The sequence below is a fragment of the Drosophila ficusphila genome, unplaced genomic scaffold (assembly GCF_018152265.1).
Source record: "Drosophila ficusphila isolate 14025-0441.05 unplaced genomic scaffold, ASM1815226v1 contig_791, whole genome shotgun sequence".
Taxonomy (NCBI): Eukaryota; Metazoa; Arthropoda; class Insecta; order Diptera; family Drosophilidae; genus Drosophila; species Drosophila ficusphila.
Window position 1 is genome coordinate 25,524,877 of NW_025064737.1, and position 16,861 is coordinate 25,541,737.

The 16,861-nt window shown below is 46.8% G+C and overlaps 3 protein-coding genes across 6 annotated transcripts; 2 read left to right on the forward strand and 1 right to left on the reverse strand.

The window, feature by feature from the left end:
* Positions 1 to 89: 89 nt before the first annotated feature.
* Positions 90 to 10,372, forward strand: LOC108099427 (jmjC domain-containing histone demethylation protein 1). 4 transcript variants are annotated; one of them, XM_017202958.2, is made up of 6 exons: positions 90 to 277; positions 1,047 to 1,249; positions 5,072 to 5,232; positions 5,338 to 6,716; positions 6,775 to 7,535; positions 7,601 to 10,372. In XM_017202958.2, the coding sequence occupies exons 2-6, from the start codon at positions 1,118 to 1,120 to the stop codon at positions 9,200 to 9,202; spliced, it is 4,035 nt and encodes a 1,344-aa protein (XP_017058447.1). In that variant the 5' UTR covers positions 90 to 277; positions 1,047 to 1,117; the 3' UTR covers positions 9,203 to 10,372. The 4 variants fall into 4 exon arrangements, with proteins under 4 accessions (XP_017058447.1, XP_017058446.1, XP_017058445.1 ...); XM_017202957.2 differs by having other exon boundaries at positions 90 to 273; XM_017202956.2 differs by having other exon boundaries at positions 90 to 244.
* Positions 10,260 to 12,222, reverse strand: LOC108099429 (protein Red). Its single transcript, XM_017202960.2, has 2 exons — positions 10,539 to 12,222; positions 10,260 to 10,465 (listed from the first exon to the last, which is right to left on the reverse strand). The coding sequence occupies exons 1-2, from the start codon at positions 12,120 to 12,122 to the stop codon at positions 10,376 to 10,378; spliced, it is 1,674 nt and encodes a 557-aa protein (XP_017058449.1). The 5' UTR covers positions 12,123 to 12,222; the 3' UTR covers positions 10,260 to 10,375.
* Positions 12,223 to 12,330: 108 nt separating this feature from the next.
* On the forward strand, positions 12,331 to 13,453 carry LOC108099430 (adenosine deaminase-like protein). The gene has a single exon (XM_017202961.2). The coding sequence runs from the start codon at positions 12,366 to 12,368 to the stop codon at positions 13,383 to 13,385; it is 1,020 nt and encodes a 339-aa protein (XP_017058450.1). The 5' UTR covers positions 12,331 to 12,365; the 3' UTR covers positions 13,386 to 13,453.
* Positions 13,454 to 16,861: the final 3,408 nt, after the last annotated feature.

Here is a 16,861-nt window from a genome sequence, read left to right on the forward strand (position 1 = left end):
TCTCCACTAGCAGGGGTTTCGGGTTTGGTGAAAAACCAATCCATTTCGGAAACTTGTGTCTTCTTGCCACCTCGAGACACGGTTACACAAAAAAAATCAAACGAAAAAAAATTGTTGAAGAGGTTGGATCGCTGCTGTCCGGTCCCGGAAATTTTCAGCGACTCGCGTACGGAAAAGATTCGAGTGTGTCGGAAAGTGGTTCTATTCGCTTAAAAACCTATTGAGCCTGGTGAATGGTTGGCAAGTACGTTTCGCATACACAAAGGCAATCGAGTGCGTGAGTTCTCTGTGCTGTTCTGTGCTGGGTTCGTCGCCCGCCCCCATATAGACAGCCATACGTATTAATTATAATTAAAATTACTTAATGGCGCAAGTGAAAAGATTGTAACTTAAAGAACGAGAAGCCGAATCGCAGGGCGAAAGGCAGAGACCAAATCGCAGCCGCATCGGCGGAAATCTGAAAAAAACTAGATACGAGGCGAAGTGCAAATTTAGAATTCTTATTACAAGTTCATGGGAAAGTGGCGAATATACGTGGAGCGTGATAAGTGAGCGTTTTTTTTGTTGAATGGCAAAACATCACGTTGACCGATGCACGAAAGAGAGCATCGCCAAATTCACCACGCTCGTTTGTTTTTGCGCTCTCTCCGAGCGGCTCTCCCCCTCTCGCAGGGCAGCGGCACACGTGGTGGGGAGCTGCTCCTCTGAACTTGCCGCGAGGTGAGTTTGCCGGCTGGGCTGGTGGTGTGTTTCTTCTGCGCGCCGCGGGCTCAGTGTTCAGTGCCCCCATCTATTATAAGTTTGAGTCCTAGTGCCGAGTCGCTCCCTTTCTGCCCCCCAATCGACGGCAACAGTGAGAGCAAGCAAGTCGTGTCGCGCGTCGGTCCGTCTGTGTGTGGGTGTGTGTGCGTTCCCTGGCCGTTCAATGTGTGTGAAGTAATAAGCGTAATTAGTTTGTTGGTGCGGCGTCGACGGACTGAAAACTGCTTGAAAACGCCACTAAGCGTCTGACGCATCGTCTTGATCTCCAATTTTGTGATTTGCAGTTGAACCTGGCCAATAGAATCTTTCGAGTGGAACCAAAACGAGCAACAAAAAATAAAAAATAGAGGCAGCGATGTCCACCGCCGTTGAAACGGGGTCGTCGCCTGCCAAAAGCAACAACAATAGCAGCGGCGGCGGCGGCGGCAGCAACAGCGGCAACGGCAATCCCAGTCCAAATGCGAAAGGCGTGCAGCGGCGTCAACTGGTGAGTACTAGCCCCCCAACCCCTTAAGTGCCTTCCCCCTGTTTCGCCCACTATCAATAACCGATAGAGCCCCGTCACCCTACGATGGTACTTTCCTATGTGGCGTTTCCTGTTCTTGTCCATGTATAGGACTTCAATTGGAAACCAAGTTTTTAAAAATACAGTGATTACTCGAAAAAATAACTATTAAAAATTGATGGTTTTAGGAGTTCCTAAGTAATTTAAAGGAAAATAGCAGCGGTAATCTGTTATTGCTCTTATAAAAAGCCCATCTTTCCAACCTAAAAACTGCTTGTTAAATATAAAATTACAAACATTTACTTATGCTACTATAATAAAATTTCCGAGGTCTCAATTTTCTGACGTGGGCGGTGCGCCATACGGAAATACACCTGTAACCGTGATTGATAAGCCCACCAAACCCCAATAAATAAGTAGATGATCTGTAATAAGTGCGAGCGAGAGATAGCTAATCGGTTGTGGAAGCGAACGTAAAACTCATCATTAATTGGTGGAAATGAAATGCATGCTCGCAAGAGCGCCCCACCCCGCTCCTCTGTTTTTCGCCTCTTCCATTTTCCTTTGCGCCCGTTAAGCATTGGAGCTCAACTGGGGCCGCATGACCGAAAGCAATGAGCTTTATTTGCCATATTCGCTGTTTGTTATTCTCTTCTTCTCGCTATTATTGCCTTTGTTGTTGTTTGCCTCGCATTTCGTTTTCAATTTGTTATTGGTATGTGTGCGAGGGTGCTGGTGGGTTTGTGTGTGGTGTGTTTCTGCTCCGGTTTCTATTCCATATCGTAGATAACAGGGCATTGTTGCGTTGTTGTTGCCCAACATATTTACATACAGTGAAGAAGGGGGGAAACGAGAAGGGAGAACGGGAGTAATGCTGACGTTGACACTGCTTTACACAAAGAGAAACGGTTCTGGGAACGAATAAATCTATTAGATAAATCTTCTATAATATATGAAAATATAATTTTTTTGTAAATCATTTCAACGCTTAAAAGGTAAAAAAAAAAAAAATTAAGCGGCGACGGGGTTTTAAGTATGATGCTAATTTTCCTGTGTTGAAAAGTGATACGTGGGCGTGGGTGTCGTTTGGAGGTTCTGCTTCAAGGGGGTCCCTCACTGATTTTATTCCGTTGGCCAACTTGCTAAGTTCACGTTCACAGTTCTCTGGGCCTGCGCATTTGATTAGCACCAAAATTGGATCAGCAGCTGCTGGCGCTCGTTGCTTTCCGTTCGCTGTGAACCGGTGACGAAGAATTTCCTCCTGGCAGCACTTGTCACCGGAATCCCGCTCCGCAGCTGCTACACTTTTTATACCCTGCCGTTGTAAATGTTAAATGAAACTATTGCCAAGTAATAAACCAAAAAAAAATAATTTATTTGCAAACATTGAACTCTACTTAATTTTATTGAGATAAAAGTAGGGTATTTTGTGGCGTGTTATTGTGTCTAAAAACACAATCTAAGGCAAATAATAAACCGTGACATTATCAGACTTCATAAAGTAGTAATTAAATCGTAGGGCAGGGTATTCTAAACAGTCCGTAATCTCGCCAATTTTCCCACCGGCTCGTCTATCTATGCATATTGAAGTAGTACGCCGCCGGAGAAGAGCGAACGCCCATTAAAAATGTATGGTTTGGGGTGGGGGGAGAACTCTCATTATGGTGACTAACGCATCAAAAGAGATGGAGCGGGCGGAAAGAGAGCTCGCGGAGCACATGGCAGATAAGGGTCCGCAATTAGCACCTTAAATAGAATACATTAGGGAGCCCAGGTGGCCACCTGATGGGCGGGGGATTAGGTGAGGTGGTGGGGCGAAGGTGACGCCACCACAACAAGAATACGAAACCACTTGACTGGATTTGGATTTTGGTTTTCTGTCTTACACGCAACTTTTTATGTGGTTACGAATATCGTTGTTTTTGCTTCTCCTCTTGCACAGAAAAAAACAGATTAAACACGGTGTCTAAACTGTTTAATGATATAAAAAAAACATTTAAATTTGTTATTTAAATTCTAGTTTCTGGGATAACAATTTTTAAACGTTCATAATCTTTTTTGGATGTTTAAAGCTATACGCTCCAGTCATTTGTACATAGTGTCAAGGAAGAACTACTGTTAAATTCGAAGTTTTACACAAACATTTTACGCGATTCTTTTTTTCTGTGTGGTCACGGTTGCCGTTGTTGTTGCTTCCTCTTCTACCTGCCGATTGTTAATCGGCCAGACACCAAAACAAGCTTTTCAGCCAAGACAAAACAACAGTAACAACAGCCGCGCGGCAGCAACAGCATGGCCACAATGAAAAGTCACTAAAAATCGTTTAGAACATGCCAAACAAGTTTCAACATTTCTGTGGGGCAAGCCGCTTAAAAAGGATATGCCACAACACACACATGCGGACACAAACAACTACACACACAAACGAGGGCAGGCGCATCCACGTTTATAGATTTTTCGTTGCAAGCATACCGCTCCCACCCCGTGTGTCCACCCCTTGCACCCCACTTGCAGCGGCCAAAATAAACTCAAAGCAGGAGACATGGCAATGCATTTCGTATTTCATATTTGTTGTTTCTTCTCCGCTCCTTGGAGCAACAGTCTCTCATCTCATCGCATCTCGTAATCTCCCAGATTCGCTTACTCTCTGCCGGCGATGCACCACCACCACCAGTGCAAAAACACCACGAAAAAAATAACAAGGCATTCGCATGCAAAGTGCATGCGCACTGAAGGGAGACAGCTATAATAATAGCAGGGGAGGAAAGTTGGAAGGGAGGTTCACGTCATGGTGGACAACTTGAATCCCGTTGCCCTTTGCCAAGCTGTGCTGTCATCCTTTAGTGGAGAAAATAAAAGGAATAAGAATATTGAAATTATTGTTTTGAAGTGATTAGATATTTGTTTACTCATCTCTCTTACTCTATCCTGCTATTAACTATATGAACAAAAAATAGTCTCCTAAAAATGTATGGAAAAAGTTTAGCCAATTAGAACATAGCTGAAAACGTATTAAATCGGAATTGTATAGGAAAAGCTATTCGGTCCAACCATCAAAATCATACCGATCACAAAAACTTGTTTTCCCTTTCGGAATATTTTCTTGGTAAATATATCAAGTATCCAAATATTTTTTCAATTATTGTTTCGAACGCACAAGTAGCTCCAATAAAAATCGGCCAAGTGAAAAAAGTGAGCTTAGCATGTTGCTTAAATATATTTTCGCCCGTTCGCTCTCCCAATCTCTCCCACTTAGTCGCTCTCTTTTAATTTATTTTGCTCTCAGTTTTTGCTCGCTCTGCAATTAGACCCCACAGTGTTGCCCGATAGTAAATCTAAGACCCACAGGCATTTGGCCTATTCAGGTGATTAGTCAATCAATCATAACAAGCGCCGGTTACTGAGTGTTAATGTTGTTCCAAATATCGCTGGCCTAATGAATAGATAAAATGGATTGGTTTTTGATTCGATAGTTTTTAAAATGTGGGCATCCCTGTCGGCGAGCAAATGAAAACGAAATTTCAAAAACCGGAGAGTCCTCTAGGCGATGGGAGAAAGTGAAGGCGAGGGCCACGGGCCGTATGAGCGGTTGGAGTGGGCTGAGAGAGTCAATCACTGTGGTGAAGAGAGGAGCAAGTGAATCATTTTGATGGCGTCAGCAGAGTCGCTGGCAGCGGCAGAGGCAGCGCCCTCCCATAAGACGGTGTATTTTTAGGCATTTATCACTTTACGCTCTTCAAACGCTTTTCAGACGGAACCCAACTCAATCAAATCTCTTTTCTTCTCTTCACTCTCTTTTCACAGCGGGAGAGGAAGCAGCGCAAGCTCTACCTGGAGGAATGGTCACTGGGTGACGAGGATGGCGAGGGAACGCGGGGCTTCAGCGTCGCCGAGAAGCTTGAATCTTCAAAATTCGCGCAAGCGGGAATGGTGCGAGAGATGCGCGGATGCGATCTCACCGTCGCGTAAGTATTCCAAGCTTATGCAGTATTTATCGCTGGGTAATCGGTGGTCATCATTTAGCACAACATTTGACTGATTTCGTTATGCGTCTCCTTGATACTTTACAGTTTCCTACAGCAGCACGGCTTTAACATCCCCTTGTTGTTCCGGGACAAGGCTGGATTGGGTCTAAGGATGCCTGATCCCCAGGAGTTTTCCGTAAACGATGTGCGGCTTTGCGTCGGATCCAGGAGACTCCTCGACGTCATGGACGTGAATACGCAGAAGAACCTGCAGATGACAATGAAGGAGTGGCAGCAGTACTACGACAGTCCGCAAAAGGATCGCCTGCTAAATGTGATTTCGCTGGAATTCTCGCACACCCGCCTGGACAGGTTCGTCCAGAGTCCGGAGATAGTGCGCCAGATCGATTGGGTGGATGTGGTTTGGCCCAAGCAGCTAAAGGACGCCCAGCGGGAGGGCACCAACCTGCTGGGCGGCATGATGTACCCAAAGGTGCAGAAGTACTGCCTGATGTCGGTGAAAAACTGCTACACGGACTTTCACATTGACTTCGGCGGGACTTCCGTTTGGTATCATATCTTGAGAGGGAGCAAAGTGTTCTGGCTCATTCCCCCCACGGACCGCAATCTTCAGTTGTACGAAAAGTGGGTGCTTTCGGGCAAACAGGCGGATGTCTTCTTTGGCGATACGGTGGAGAAGTGTGCTCGGGTTTATCTGACAGCAGGAAACACCTTCTTCATACCCACGGGATGGATACATGCTGTCTACACGCCCACTCAATCCCTTGTATTCGGGGGCAATTTCTTGCACTCCTTTGGCATCGTCAAGCAACTGAAGACAGCCAGTGTGGAGGACAGCACGAAGGTGCCCCAGAAGTTCCGCTACCCCTTCTTCACGGAGATGCTGTGGTACGTTCTCGCCCGCTACGTCCACACGCTCCTGGGACACTCCCACCTGGAGGGTGAGCCCTCGCTGAGCGAGGAGGAAATGGCCGCCCGGCCGCACACCCACCTTACGCACCACGAGCTCTTCGGACTCAAGGAGATCGTGATGTACTTGTACGACCTGCCTCCGCAGAAGAAGAATGTGCCCAGCTTGGTTCTGGATCCCGTGGCCCTGATCAAAGACGTTCGATCTTTGGTGGAGCGGCACTGCAAGGACCAACAAGATCTCGCCGTCACAGGTGTATCTGTGTTAAAATCCCCACCTGGCTCGCAGCCGCCCTTCTTGCTGTACGATCGCACGAGGGTGAAGCAAGAGATTAAACAGGAAATAGCGCGCAAGAACGCTGAGGTTATACGGGAGCAACAGCAACTGGAGGCGGGAAGGGCCAGGGAGGCTGAATCGGACACGTCTCAATCCACTGGGGTGGGAGTAGCCATCGCTATGGGAGTTGGCATCGAGTACAGCAATGGGGTGATGAAGAAAGAGCAGTTGGAAAACGGGAGCGCAGCATCAATTACTGGCCACGGATCGCAGCCAGGTGAGTTATGTGCATATACTTTTCTACCCAAATATAATACGTTTTTGTATTTGCACAGAGGCCACTTTTGTCTTGCCTACGGATACTCTTAAGTACCGCCCACCCAAGAAGATGCATTTGGCCACCGCCTTGGTGGCAGCCGCTGCGAGCAGCAGCAGCGGCAACGGTGGAGGATTGGCGGGATCGCTTGGATCGACAGTTGTGGGCAGCAGTCACAGCCCCACTGGTGGAGGAGTAGGACCTGGCCCAGGAGCAGGCGGTGCGATCAGTGTGATCGCCACCAGCTCCAGCTACAGTGAAGGAGGAGCAGTCGCAGGAATTCCCAGCATGGACAATTGCCATTCGCCAGGAGACGGTGGGGCCAAACTGTCGCCGAATCTGACTGGTACCGGGCAACCGCGTCGTCGGAGAACGCGATGCAAAAACTGCGCCGCCTGCCAGCGCTCCGACTGCGGCACCTGCCCCTTCTGCATGGACATGGTCAAGTTCGGTGGTCCGGGTCGTGCCAAGCAGACTTGCATGATGCGACAGTGCCTGTCGCCTATGCTGCCCGTGACCGCGCAATGTGTGTACTGCCACCTGGATGGCTGGCGCCAGACACCAGTCTCGCCACAGACCAAGCAACTGGCCTCCGCCGACGGGCCCTCTGCGCTGATGGAGTGCTCCGTGTGCTACGAGATCGCCCACCCGGATTGTGCGCTCTCCCAGCTGGACGGCACAGAGGATGCGGCGGATGCCAAGGGCATCGTTAACGAGGATCTGCCCAATAGCTGGGAGTGTCCCAGCTGTTGTCGCTCCGGGAAGAACTACGATTACAAGGTTGGAATTCGAGTTTATTTTATAGTGTACACGGTATCTTATTAATCTCTAATTTATCACCACAGCCCCGTCATTTTCGCGCCCGCCAGAAGTCCTCGGAAGTGCGACGCGTTTCCGTTTCGCATGGACCAGGTGTGGCAAGCGAAGGCCACTCGGAGGGAAATCCACTGCTGCCGCCCCCGGTGGGCCAGTACAATGACTTTGTCTTTACCAGTGAGTCGGAGATGGAAACTGGAACTGCCAGCACCCACATGACGCACTGGAAGCACGGCTTGAAGCGCCACCATCAGCTGGAGGTCAAAACGGAGCGGAACAACAGCTGCGACACCCCATCACCGGGAATCTCCCCCAATGCCGTCGAGTCGAAGATAGGAAAGCGGCGCAAGAGCGACGATGGAACCAGTGTTAGCAGCAGCATGCACGAGAGTAACGACGCACCATGTGGTTCCTCGGCGGAGGGAGCCGGGGGAGGAATAACCGCCAATGTGTCCACCAATCAGTGGGGCAACAGTAGCGGAGGCGGTGGTTCCCGCAAGAAGAACTCCATTCGGTCGCAGCTGGCCCAGCAAATGCTGAACTCGTCCACTCGAGTGCTCAAGAAACCGCAGTATGTGGTGCGACCAGCTGGTGGAACCGGATCCTCGTCATCCAGTGGCAATGGAGGCAGCACATCGGCCACCAATGGAATCAGCAATGGAAGCAACCAAAGTGGAGCCAACTCCAATGGGGGTGGAAACGGCGAGCGAGGAATCAATAACGGAGGCCTGAGCGGCTCGAATGGACTGGGCAATCAGCACCACAGTTCTTCCCAGAACCTGGCCTTGGATCCCACCGTTCTGAAGATCATTTTCCGATACCTGCCGCAGGACACGCTGGTCACTTGCTGCTCGGTGTGCAAGGTTTGGTCCAACGCTGCCGTTGATCCCGATTTGTGGAAGAAAATGAATTGCTCTGAGCACAAAATGTCCGCGTCGCTTTTGACGGCGATTGTGCGCCGGCAGCCGGAGCACTTAATCTTGGACTGGACCCAGATTGCCAAGCGGCAGTTGGCGTGGCTGGTTTCCCGCCTTCCGGCGCTCAAGAATCTCTCGTTGCAAAACTGCCCCATACAGGCGGTGCTGGCGCTGCACACCTGCAGCTGCCCACCGCTTCAAACGTTGGATTTAAGCTTTGTGCGGGGATTGAACGATGCTGCCGTGAGGGACATCCTCTCGCCACCAAAGGATTCTCGACCCGGCTTAAGCGACTCGAAGACGCGACTGAGGGATCTCAAAGTGCTCAAGCTGGCGGGAACGGATATCTCCGATGTGGCTGTGCGATACATCACCCAGTCGCTGCCGCACTTGCGGCACTTGGATCTCTCCTCCTGCCAGCGGATCACGGATGCGGGCGTGGCGCAAATAGGCACCTCCACCACAGCTATCGCCAGTCTGACCGAGCTGAATCTGAGCGCCTGCAGGCTCGTGTCCGAGAACGCTTTAGAGCACCTGGCCAAGTGCGATGGGCTCATCTGGCTGGATCTGCGTCATGTTCCACAAGTGAGCACCCAGTCGGTGATCCGCTTCGCAAGCAACTCCAAGCACGACTTGTGCGTCAGAGACATTAAGCTGGTGGAGCGGAGGAGGAGGAACTCGACGACAATGGCCAGAAGCTGGCACCACGACTGAGCAACAGGCGGCTGGAGAAGGCCCCATAAATCTTAATATATGCATTAGAGCAGCACTCTTTCTAAGCCCCGATCCTCATCCCCCCAAGTCCCAAATCCCTCGCCGGAATGCAAGCCAAAGAGAGTCGCCGGTCCCTTTGCACTGCGTGTGTGTGTGTTTCAAGTAGCTAAGCTAGTCAGGATTTTGTTCCGGTCCGATTGTCCGTTTTTCTGTGCAGTGTTTGCTTCTTGAAGGTCACTGATGAGGATGTTTGGCAGCATCCGAAATATGCAGATATAGGCGAACTCGCTATCTGACCAGCCCATTATGTTGTCCTATCCAAATTTCTTCATTAATAATTTCACATTTGTATTTATTTTGTAACTACAAGAAAATTATTCAACAGGCAAGTTCAAAGGAAAATCAATTTGGAGATGTCTGAATCTCAAACATTACTTTACCCAAGAACAATTTTCACTGTTGAAATTGTTATTTCATAAGCTGGGAAAAATTGCAATATATTTGTTTTTGCTCCGTTGATTTTCTCACATTCTCGAACCATTTCGCCAGTGCGACGGGCTGAGCTTCGGCTTTTCCGAAGATGGATGGTAGTCATCCTCCGCGACCCCGTTTATACACCTAGACACCACCCTCTCACTTGGACTTAGCGTAGTGATTAAGGTTAGCATTCCCGCGACGGTAATTACATTTAATCAGTGTCATATATTTAAGTAAGCAGGAAGCGTTAGAAATTAGAGAGCAGCACTAGGTGCACACCCATTCAGCTTGAATAGAATGCAGCTCGCACAGGAAGTAAGAATCACATGCAGCGGCTTTTGGGACTGTAAGAGAAGTGCAACCAACTGATACACCCGATTTTACTTGATTATCAAAAATCCCTTCGAAGCTTTTCCATATTTTGCCTTAATCGATGCAATTAAACCTCTAGCGTTGCGCTACCGGTCTTACAGTTCTGGTTCCCACTGCACCAGTGCCGCACATAGTCCATAAGTGAACCTGCCAAGCTCCCTAAGAACCCGGCCCTTACCTCCCACTCCAGTAGCAACTAAAATAGTGATAACATTGCTAAAATATATATTTGAGAGTATGTAAGAATCATACAAGTACGCGCATACTTATATTTAATGTTTTACAGAACTACATTACAAATATAGAATAATGTTTCAAGAATTCCTAGTACTTTGCGGACTTGTAGTCGGGTTCATCGCCTCCACCACCGCCGCCTCCTCCATCCTTGGGGAGCTTTCTCTTTTGAATAATTGTCTAAGAAGATACGAGAAATTAATTTATTTTTTTAACATAAGTATCGCCCCACCATACTATCCTGGATACATACCTGGATCTTCTGCCACTCTCTGTCGAGCTCGGCCTTCTCGTTCTTCTCGGTTTTGTTCTTGCGCGTCTTCCGACCGTCCTGCATTTTGACGCCGTATTGGAACGCCGCCTTGGGCAGCGCCTCCTTCGTACTCATGTAGTCAGAGTACTCTTCCTGTGTGTCGAAGTCCCAGCGCCCAATAGGTCCCTTCTTATTGCCCAGATCCATCTTGGTGTAGTCCACCTCATCGTCCGAGTCGTCGATAGCGTCGTTCATCTCCTCCAGACCTGGATAACACTCGGCATATCCCTCGGGTTCGGCAAAGCGTGACGCCATGGCCTTCGATATCTTGGGTGGTGGAGGAATACTGGAGATAAGCGACTCTTCCGCCGCCTCTGGTGGAGCATCGCCAAAATAGGAATTAGCAGGTTTCCCGGACTCTTGACGGTTGCGATCCCCTCGCGAGGCGGACGGCTTGTACTCTCCAATATCATCGTAAATATTGTCGCCCATTGGAGCGGCCTTGCCCTCTTTGTTTGAGGAGGATGATGATGTGGCATGGCGACTGCTGCCACCACCGCTGGACGATCCTCGCAGGTTCTCCACCTCCTTTTCGTAGAAGAGCGGCTTGTCCTTGTCGCGCTTCTTGTTCTTCTTGTTGCGCCCACCGGCACGCAGATAGCTGAGGATTTGCGAAAGCTTGTTGATCACTATGTCATTTGTGGTCAACGTAGCCACATCCTCCGGTGCCACCGGCACCTCGAACTTGGACCGCTTCAGCGTTGTTGGGATATCCGATTCACCCAGCTCATCATCCAGGTCGATGACATAGGCCATCCGCCCTGGAGCAAAAAGCTCATTGCGAGGGACTTCCTTCGATCGCCGAGCTTGGACCAGGTTGTAAATGTTGCGGGCCAATGCGCCGTTTATGGCATTGATGTCCTCAGATTCGCGACGCTCCGCTTCCAATTGCTCGGCGGCAGCAGCTGCTTCGGCTAGCTTCTCCCTGGCCACTGCGGCAGCAATCTCCTCCTCTTCAGCTTCCTTGGAGTGCAGCTCGGAGCGCACTTTCTGCAGCAGTGCATAATCCAAACCCTTCACCAAATGGGTGTGCTGAATGTCACCACCCAAGAACTTGGACTCCTGAATGATGCGTCTTCTTCGCTCCTGGGCATCGATTCCAGATTTCATATCTGGAGCGACGGCTCGGTAAGCATTGGTGCTGCTTCCATGTCCCGGCGTGCTCACGTTCACGTAATCTGGATTGGCGCCATCACGACGCTCACGGGCACGATCCCTGTACTTTTCGGACAGCTCCTGCAGCTTCACATCCTCTTGCTTTTTCAATGCGGCATAGAAGTTCTTCTTTTTGCGCCGAAGATCGTTTCGTTCGCTGCTGCTCTGGCCCTTTTTCTTCTCGCCACTGGATCCTGCAGCTCCAGGGGCAGAGGAGGGCGTGGCAAAAGTAGCAGTGGCCAAGGATCCGCCGGAAGCGCTACTAGTTGCAGAGCCAGGAGGTGGAGCACGGGGTGTGGCCAGGAGTTTGCGGAAGTCATCGTTTGTCAGACGCACCGAGGGAGGTGCTTCCAAGTGGGCATCCGACATGGTGAGTCTGTTTCCAAAAAAATTGTTCGTGAAAATCTATATTTACAAACTGTGCTTCTTCTTGGTTTTTGCCAGGGCTACCAAGGTTAGTTTTTCTGTAATCGATGTGTGGACCAGCTGAGAGCGATAATTTCTTCAAGGCTTAGCCATTTTTCCGATAACTTTTTTATATGTACAACACTGGTTGCACACCGGCTGATAAGCATTTCAACAAAGTTGTTATTATTGTTTGTTTGTTAAAGAATGGAGCATTTTCTGAAAGGACTGCCCAAAGTAGAGCTTCATGCTCACCTTAACGGTTCCCTGGGAATCAATAGCTTACGTGATCTTGCCGAGCACTTGTACGGATCCGCTTCTCCGGAATTTTTGGAACTGTGCGCGCGCTTCATTCGGTTTGAAAAGGATTCGGACTTGGACGCCTGCTTTGCAAAGTTTGCCTTCGTGCACGAGTTGACTTCCACGGCGGAGGGTCTGCGATATGCCACGGAGCTTGTGGTGCGGGATTTTGCCCAGGACAACGTGCAATATGTGGAATTGAGAACGACTCCAAAAGCGAATGAAAGCTATTCGCGGAGGGATTACCTGCAGCACGTGATCAAGGCAATTGAGGGTGCCAAAGAAAAGTACACGGGTATATTGGTCAAGCTACTACCCTCAATTAATCGAGCGGAGCCCGTGGAAGTGGCAGAGGAAACCGTTTCTTTGGCTGTGGAAATGTCCAAATCCCATCCAGATGTCATCTTAGGGATTGATTTTAGCGGCAACCCAGCCAAAGGAAAATTTTTGGAATTTCGTTGCATTCTTTCGCAGGCTGTTCAAAACGGTTTGAAGCTTGTATTACATTGTGCGGAGATCGACAATCCTTCGGAGGTTAAGGAAATGCTAGAGTTTGGAATGTCGCGCTGTGGACATGGTACCTTTTTGAACGCCAAGGACATTATGTATCTCAAAAATAACAACATACCAATCGAGTGCTGCCTAACTAGCAACGTCAAATCCGGAACAGTGCCCAGTTTAAAGGAGCACCACTTAAAGAGAATCATGGAAGCCGAGGCACCTAAGGTCATCTGCACAGACGACAGCGGAGTCTTTGACACTACGTTGACGAAGGAGTTTCTGCTGGCCGCGGAAACCTTCGGACTTATCCGGAGGCAATGTATTGCCCTGACTTTGGAGGCAGTGCAGCATTCCTTCGCCAATAAACGAGAAAAACAGTTAATGGCAGAGAAAGTGAACAGCTACGCGGCACAACATTTGTGTTAATCCTCCTATGTTTTTTTTTATTATGAGATTATAAAATAATCGCAAAAACGAAAAAGGAAGCTAGCTTTGGCAAGCTTCATAAAAAATGAAAACAATTTGGCCACAAAAAAAATCTATTAATGATGCAGTTCGTTAGAGAATTTTTTTTTTTTTTTTTTTTTTTTTCTTATTATTTATTTAGTGCAGAATCTGTACAGCAAATTAAAGTACTTAACAACACAGGTGTCACCAATGAGAAAAGTAAACCAAACCTCAGCATTAAGAAGAGGATTATATATAGTATTTTCTTATTGATTCCTTATCGTCTTGGCAAAGCCTTGCCTTTTGAGACGCCTCAAAGGTCTCGCTGGGAGTAGATTCCTAGCCAGTAAGCTGCGGTGTCTTCCTAATCTATCTCGGTATCGGCTTGTGTGTCTCCCAATCTGTTCTTCCACAGTGTGTAGATTTAGGTCTCTGTGAAGTGTCGTGCCACGCACATACCAGGGACAGTCAGTAATGGTACGTAGAAACCGATTCTGCAACACTTGTAACCTTTTGTAGTTCGATTTGGCTGCGATCCCCCAAATTTGAATACCATAAAGCCAGATTGGCAGGATACAGAATGCATATACTGCCCTCTTGCATCTCAGCGGCAAAGTGCTCCTTCTGTGTGTAAGCCAACGCAGTTGCTGAATCCTTTGGTTACATTTTTTGACTGTTGCTTTCAGATGTGGTCCGAACGTAAGGCGCTTATCCAGTGTGATACCAAGATATTTTGCTTGCGACGGCTGTTCCAAACTGACTCCCTCTAGCTGGATTTCAGGGGTGTTAGATACAAGTCTCTTCAGTGTAAAGCAGGGGTTCGTAGTTTTTTGCGGATTGATTCTCATATTCCAACGTTTACACCAAGCAGCAAGATCCTTAAGGTATTCTTGTATTCCATTTGCTGCTTCCCTCCGACATCTGGAATTGTAGATGACTGCAATGTCATCAGCATATGTAGCAATCAAAGCTTTGGAAGGATCTATCATGTGATGTCTGTTTGGGCTTGGTATATCCACTGTATATAAAGAGTAAAGCAGCGGCCCAAGCACACTGCCCTGAGGTACTCCTGCTCTCATTCTATAGTTATCAGAGTATCTGTCCCTAACTCTGACCTTGAACTCCCGTTCTTCTAGGTAGGATCTCAGAAGACCATAGTAGGGGGCAGGTAGGAGGTTTTTGATTTTAAGCAAAAGTCCAACATGCCACACCTTATCGAAGGCTTGCTGCATATCAATGAAAACTGCGTTGGAATACTCTTTGTCATCAAAGGCCTGCAAAATATGTTTCACCAATCTATGCACTTGTTCCACAGTGCCGTGTCCTCTTCGAAAACCAAATTGGTGGTCTGGCAAGATATTGTCTCGATTCATGATAACTGCTATTCGATTGGCAATGAGTCTCTCCCACAACTTGGACAGGGACGATAAGAGGCTTATCGGACGGTAAGACTCAGGATCAGCCTCTGGCTTACCTGGCTTGTGGATCATCTGAATTGCTGCTAATTTCCATTGCTTTGGGAACACTTGAGTCCTAATAATAGCATTAAATATTAAAGCTATAAATAGAATCGCTTTTATTGGCAAGGCCTTCAACGTTACGTTGCAAATTCTATCAATTCCTGGAGCCTTATTTTTCGGTAAGGACTGGATAACTTCAGATATTTCTTCAATCCTTATAGGCTTTATTGGCAACGACATCTGCAGAGGCGACTCCAGAGTTTGATGGGTCTCGCTAACCTGAACTATCGATGCAAAGTTATACGGAGTAAAGCGAGAATTAAAACACAAACATTTAGAGGTAAGTCACTTTAAAATCTGATTAAAATTAGAAAAGTTATGGACTTAGAACTGTGAAATTTGGTAAATTTTCAGCAAACCCAATTTTGTAAATTTGTGTTTCGAAGAGTTTATTTTTAAGGGGTCGGCAGACGATTAAAAAAATTTTTTTTTTTTTTAGGTTTTAAGTTTTGTAAATCCTGAACATTGAAATTTTTCAAAAATGTAAAGGGTGGGCATTTTAAAGCATATAATTCTGTAGTGCTTTCCTAAAAAACAAATTTTTTAAGATTTTTTTTTAAGACGTAATTGATAAAAATCTTTGAAGCCCTATATCTTCCAAAGTATACATTTTTTTATACAAAAATCGGCCAAAAAATAAAGAAAATTACTAATGATAACTAATGTTTTCTTGTTTTCTAATCTTATTTCAGGACATGCCTGTGGCGTAGAACAGACCGAAGCCTGCTGTGAACTGCTCTTCCGACTCATCCGGCAAATCCAGATGACATCAGCCTAGGCAGCGTACGGGGACACAGCGTTGGATTCTAAATTTAGTTAATTCACTAGACTCGCATCTAAGACTCACTAAACATATATTGTCATAAAATGTACAGGATAAGCCTAGGAAATATTCATATGTATTATATGTATTATACATGTAAAATAAACTGGAACTATTAAAATTCTGTCTTTTTTTGGGAACAAATTTTCTTGTTGAAATGGAACATATTCAACCAAACCACACTTTGAAGTACCAGGCGAACAGAATGCAATAGTAGGTGACTAATATTTTTTGGATTTCAAATTGCCCCCAAAAGTATGCCACACATTTTTAAATTTTCCCAACAGAACATTTTGTATGAGCCCCCAAAAGTATGCTACACATTTTTATGGAAATGTTCACAAGCAAAAAACCAACATATTCAACCAAACTTAATTTTGAAGTACCAGGCGAACAGAATGCAATAGTAGGTGGCAAATCTTTTTAAGATTTGCCAATTGCCCCCAAAAGTATGCTACACATTTTTATGGAAATGTTCACAAGCAAAAAACCAACATATTCAACCAAACTTAATTTTGAAGTACCAGGCGAACAGAATGCAATAGTAGGTGGCAAATCTTTTTAAGATTTGCCAATTGCCCCCAAAAGTATGCCACACATTTTTAAATTTTCCCAACAGAACATGTTGTATGAGCCCCCAAAAGTATGCTACACATTTTTATGGAAATGTTCACAAGCAAAAAACCAACATATTCAACCAAACTTAATTTTGAAGTACCAGGCGAACAGAGTGCAAGAGTAGGTGGCTAATATTTTTGGATTTCCAATTGCCCCCAAAAGTATGCTACACATTTTTTAAATTTTCCAATGGAGTAAGCAACAGAAAAATTTGTATGAGCCCCAAAAGCATGCTACAATTTTGGTAGTTCAAGTTTATTTTACATATATATAACATAATTATAACATAAAATAACATAATACATTTAACTTTTCCCTAGGCTTATCCTGTACATGTTTTAGCCAATTAACTATTGTTAAATTTAGAATCCAACGATGTATCCCCGTTCGCTGCCTATGCTGATGCCATGTGGATTTGCCGGATGAGTCGGGAGAGCAGTTCACAGCAGGCTTCTGTATGTTCTTCGTCACAGTCGTGTCCTGAAATAAGGTTA

Bases quoted from the DNA above. Each gene is read 5' to 3' on its own strand.
- LOC108099427 (XM_017202958.2), top strand. From the start codon at position 1,118: ATGTCCACCGCCGTTGAAACGGGGTCGTCGCCTGCCAAAAGCAACAAC. The intron at 1,250-5,071 runs GTGAGTACTAGC...CTCTTTTCACAG, and splicing joins GCGTGCAGCGGCGTCAACTG to CGGGAGAGGAAGCAGCGCAA. The intron at 5,233-5,337 runs GTAAGTATTCCA...GATACTTTACAG, and splicing joins GGATGCGATCTCACCGTCGC to TTTCCTACAGCAGCACGGCT.
- LOC108099429 (XM_017202960.2), bottom strand. From the start codon at position 12,122: ATGTCGGATGCCCACTTGGAAGCACCTCCCTCGGTGCGTCTGACAAAC. The intron at 10,466-10,538 runs GTATGTATCCAG...GTATCTTCTTAG, and splicing joins GAGAGTGGCAGAAGATCCAG to ACAATTATTCAAAAGAGAAA.
- LOC108099430 (XM_017202961.2), top strand. From the start codon at position 12,366: ATGGAGCATTTTCTGAAAGGACTGCCCAAAGTAGAGCTTCATGCTCAC.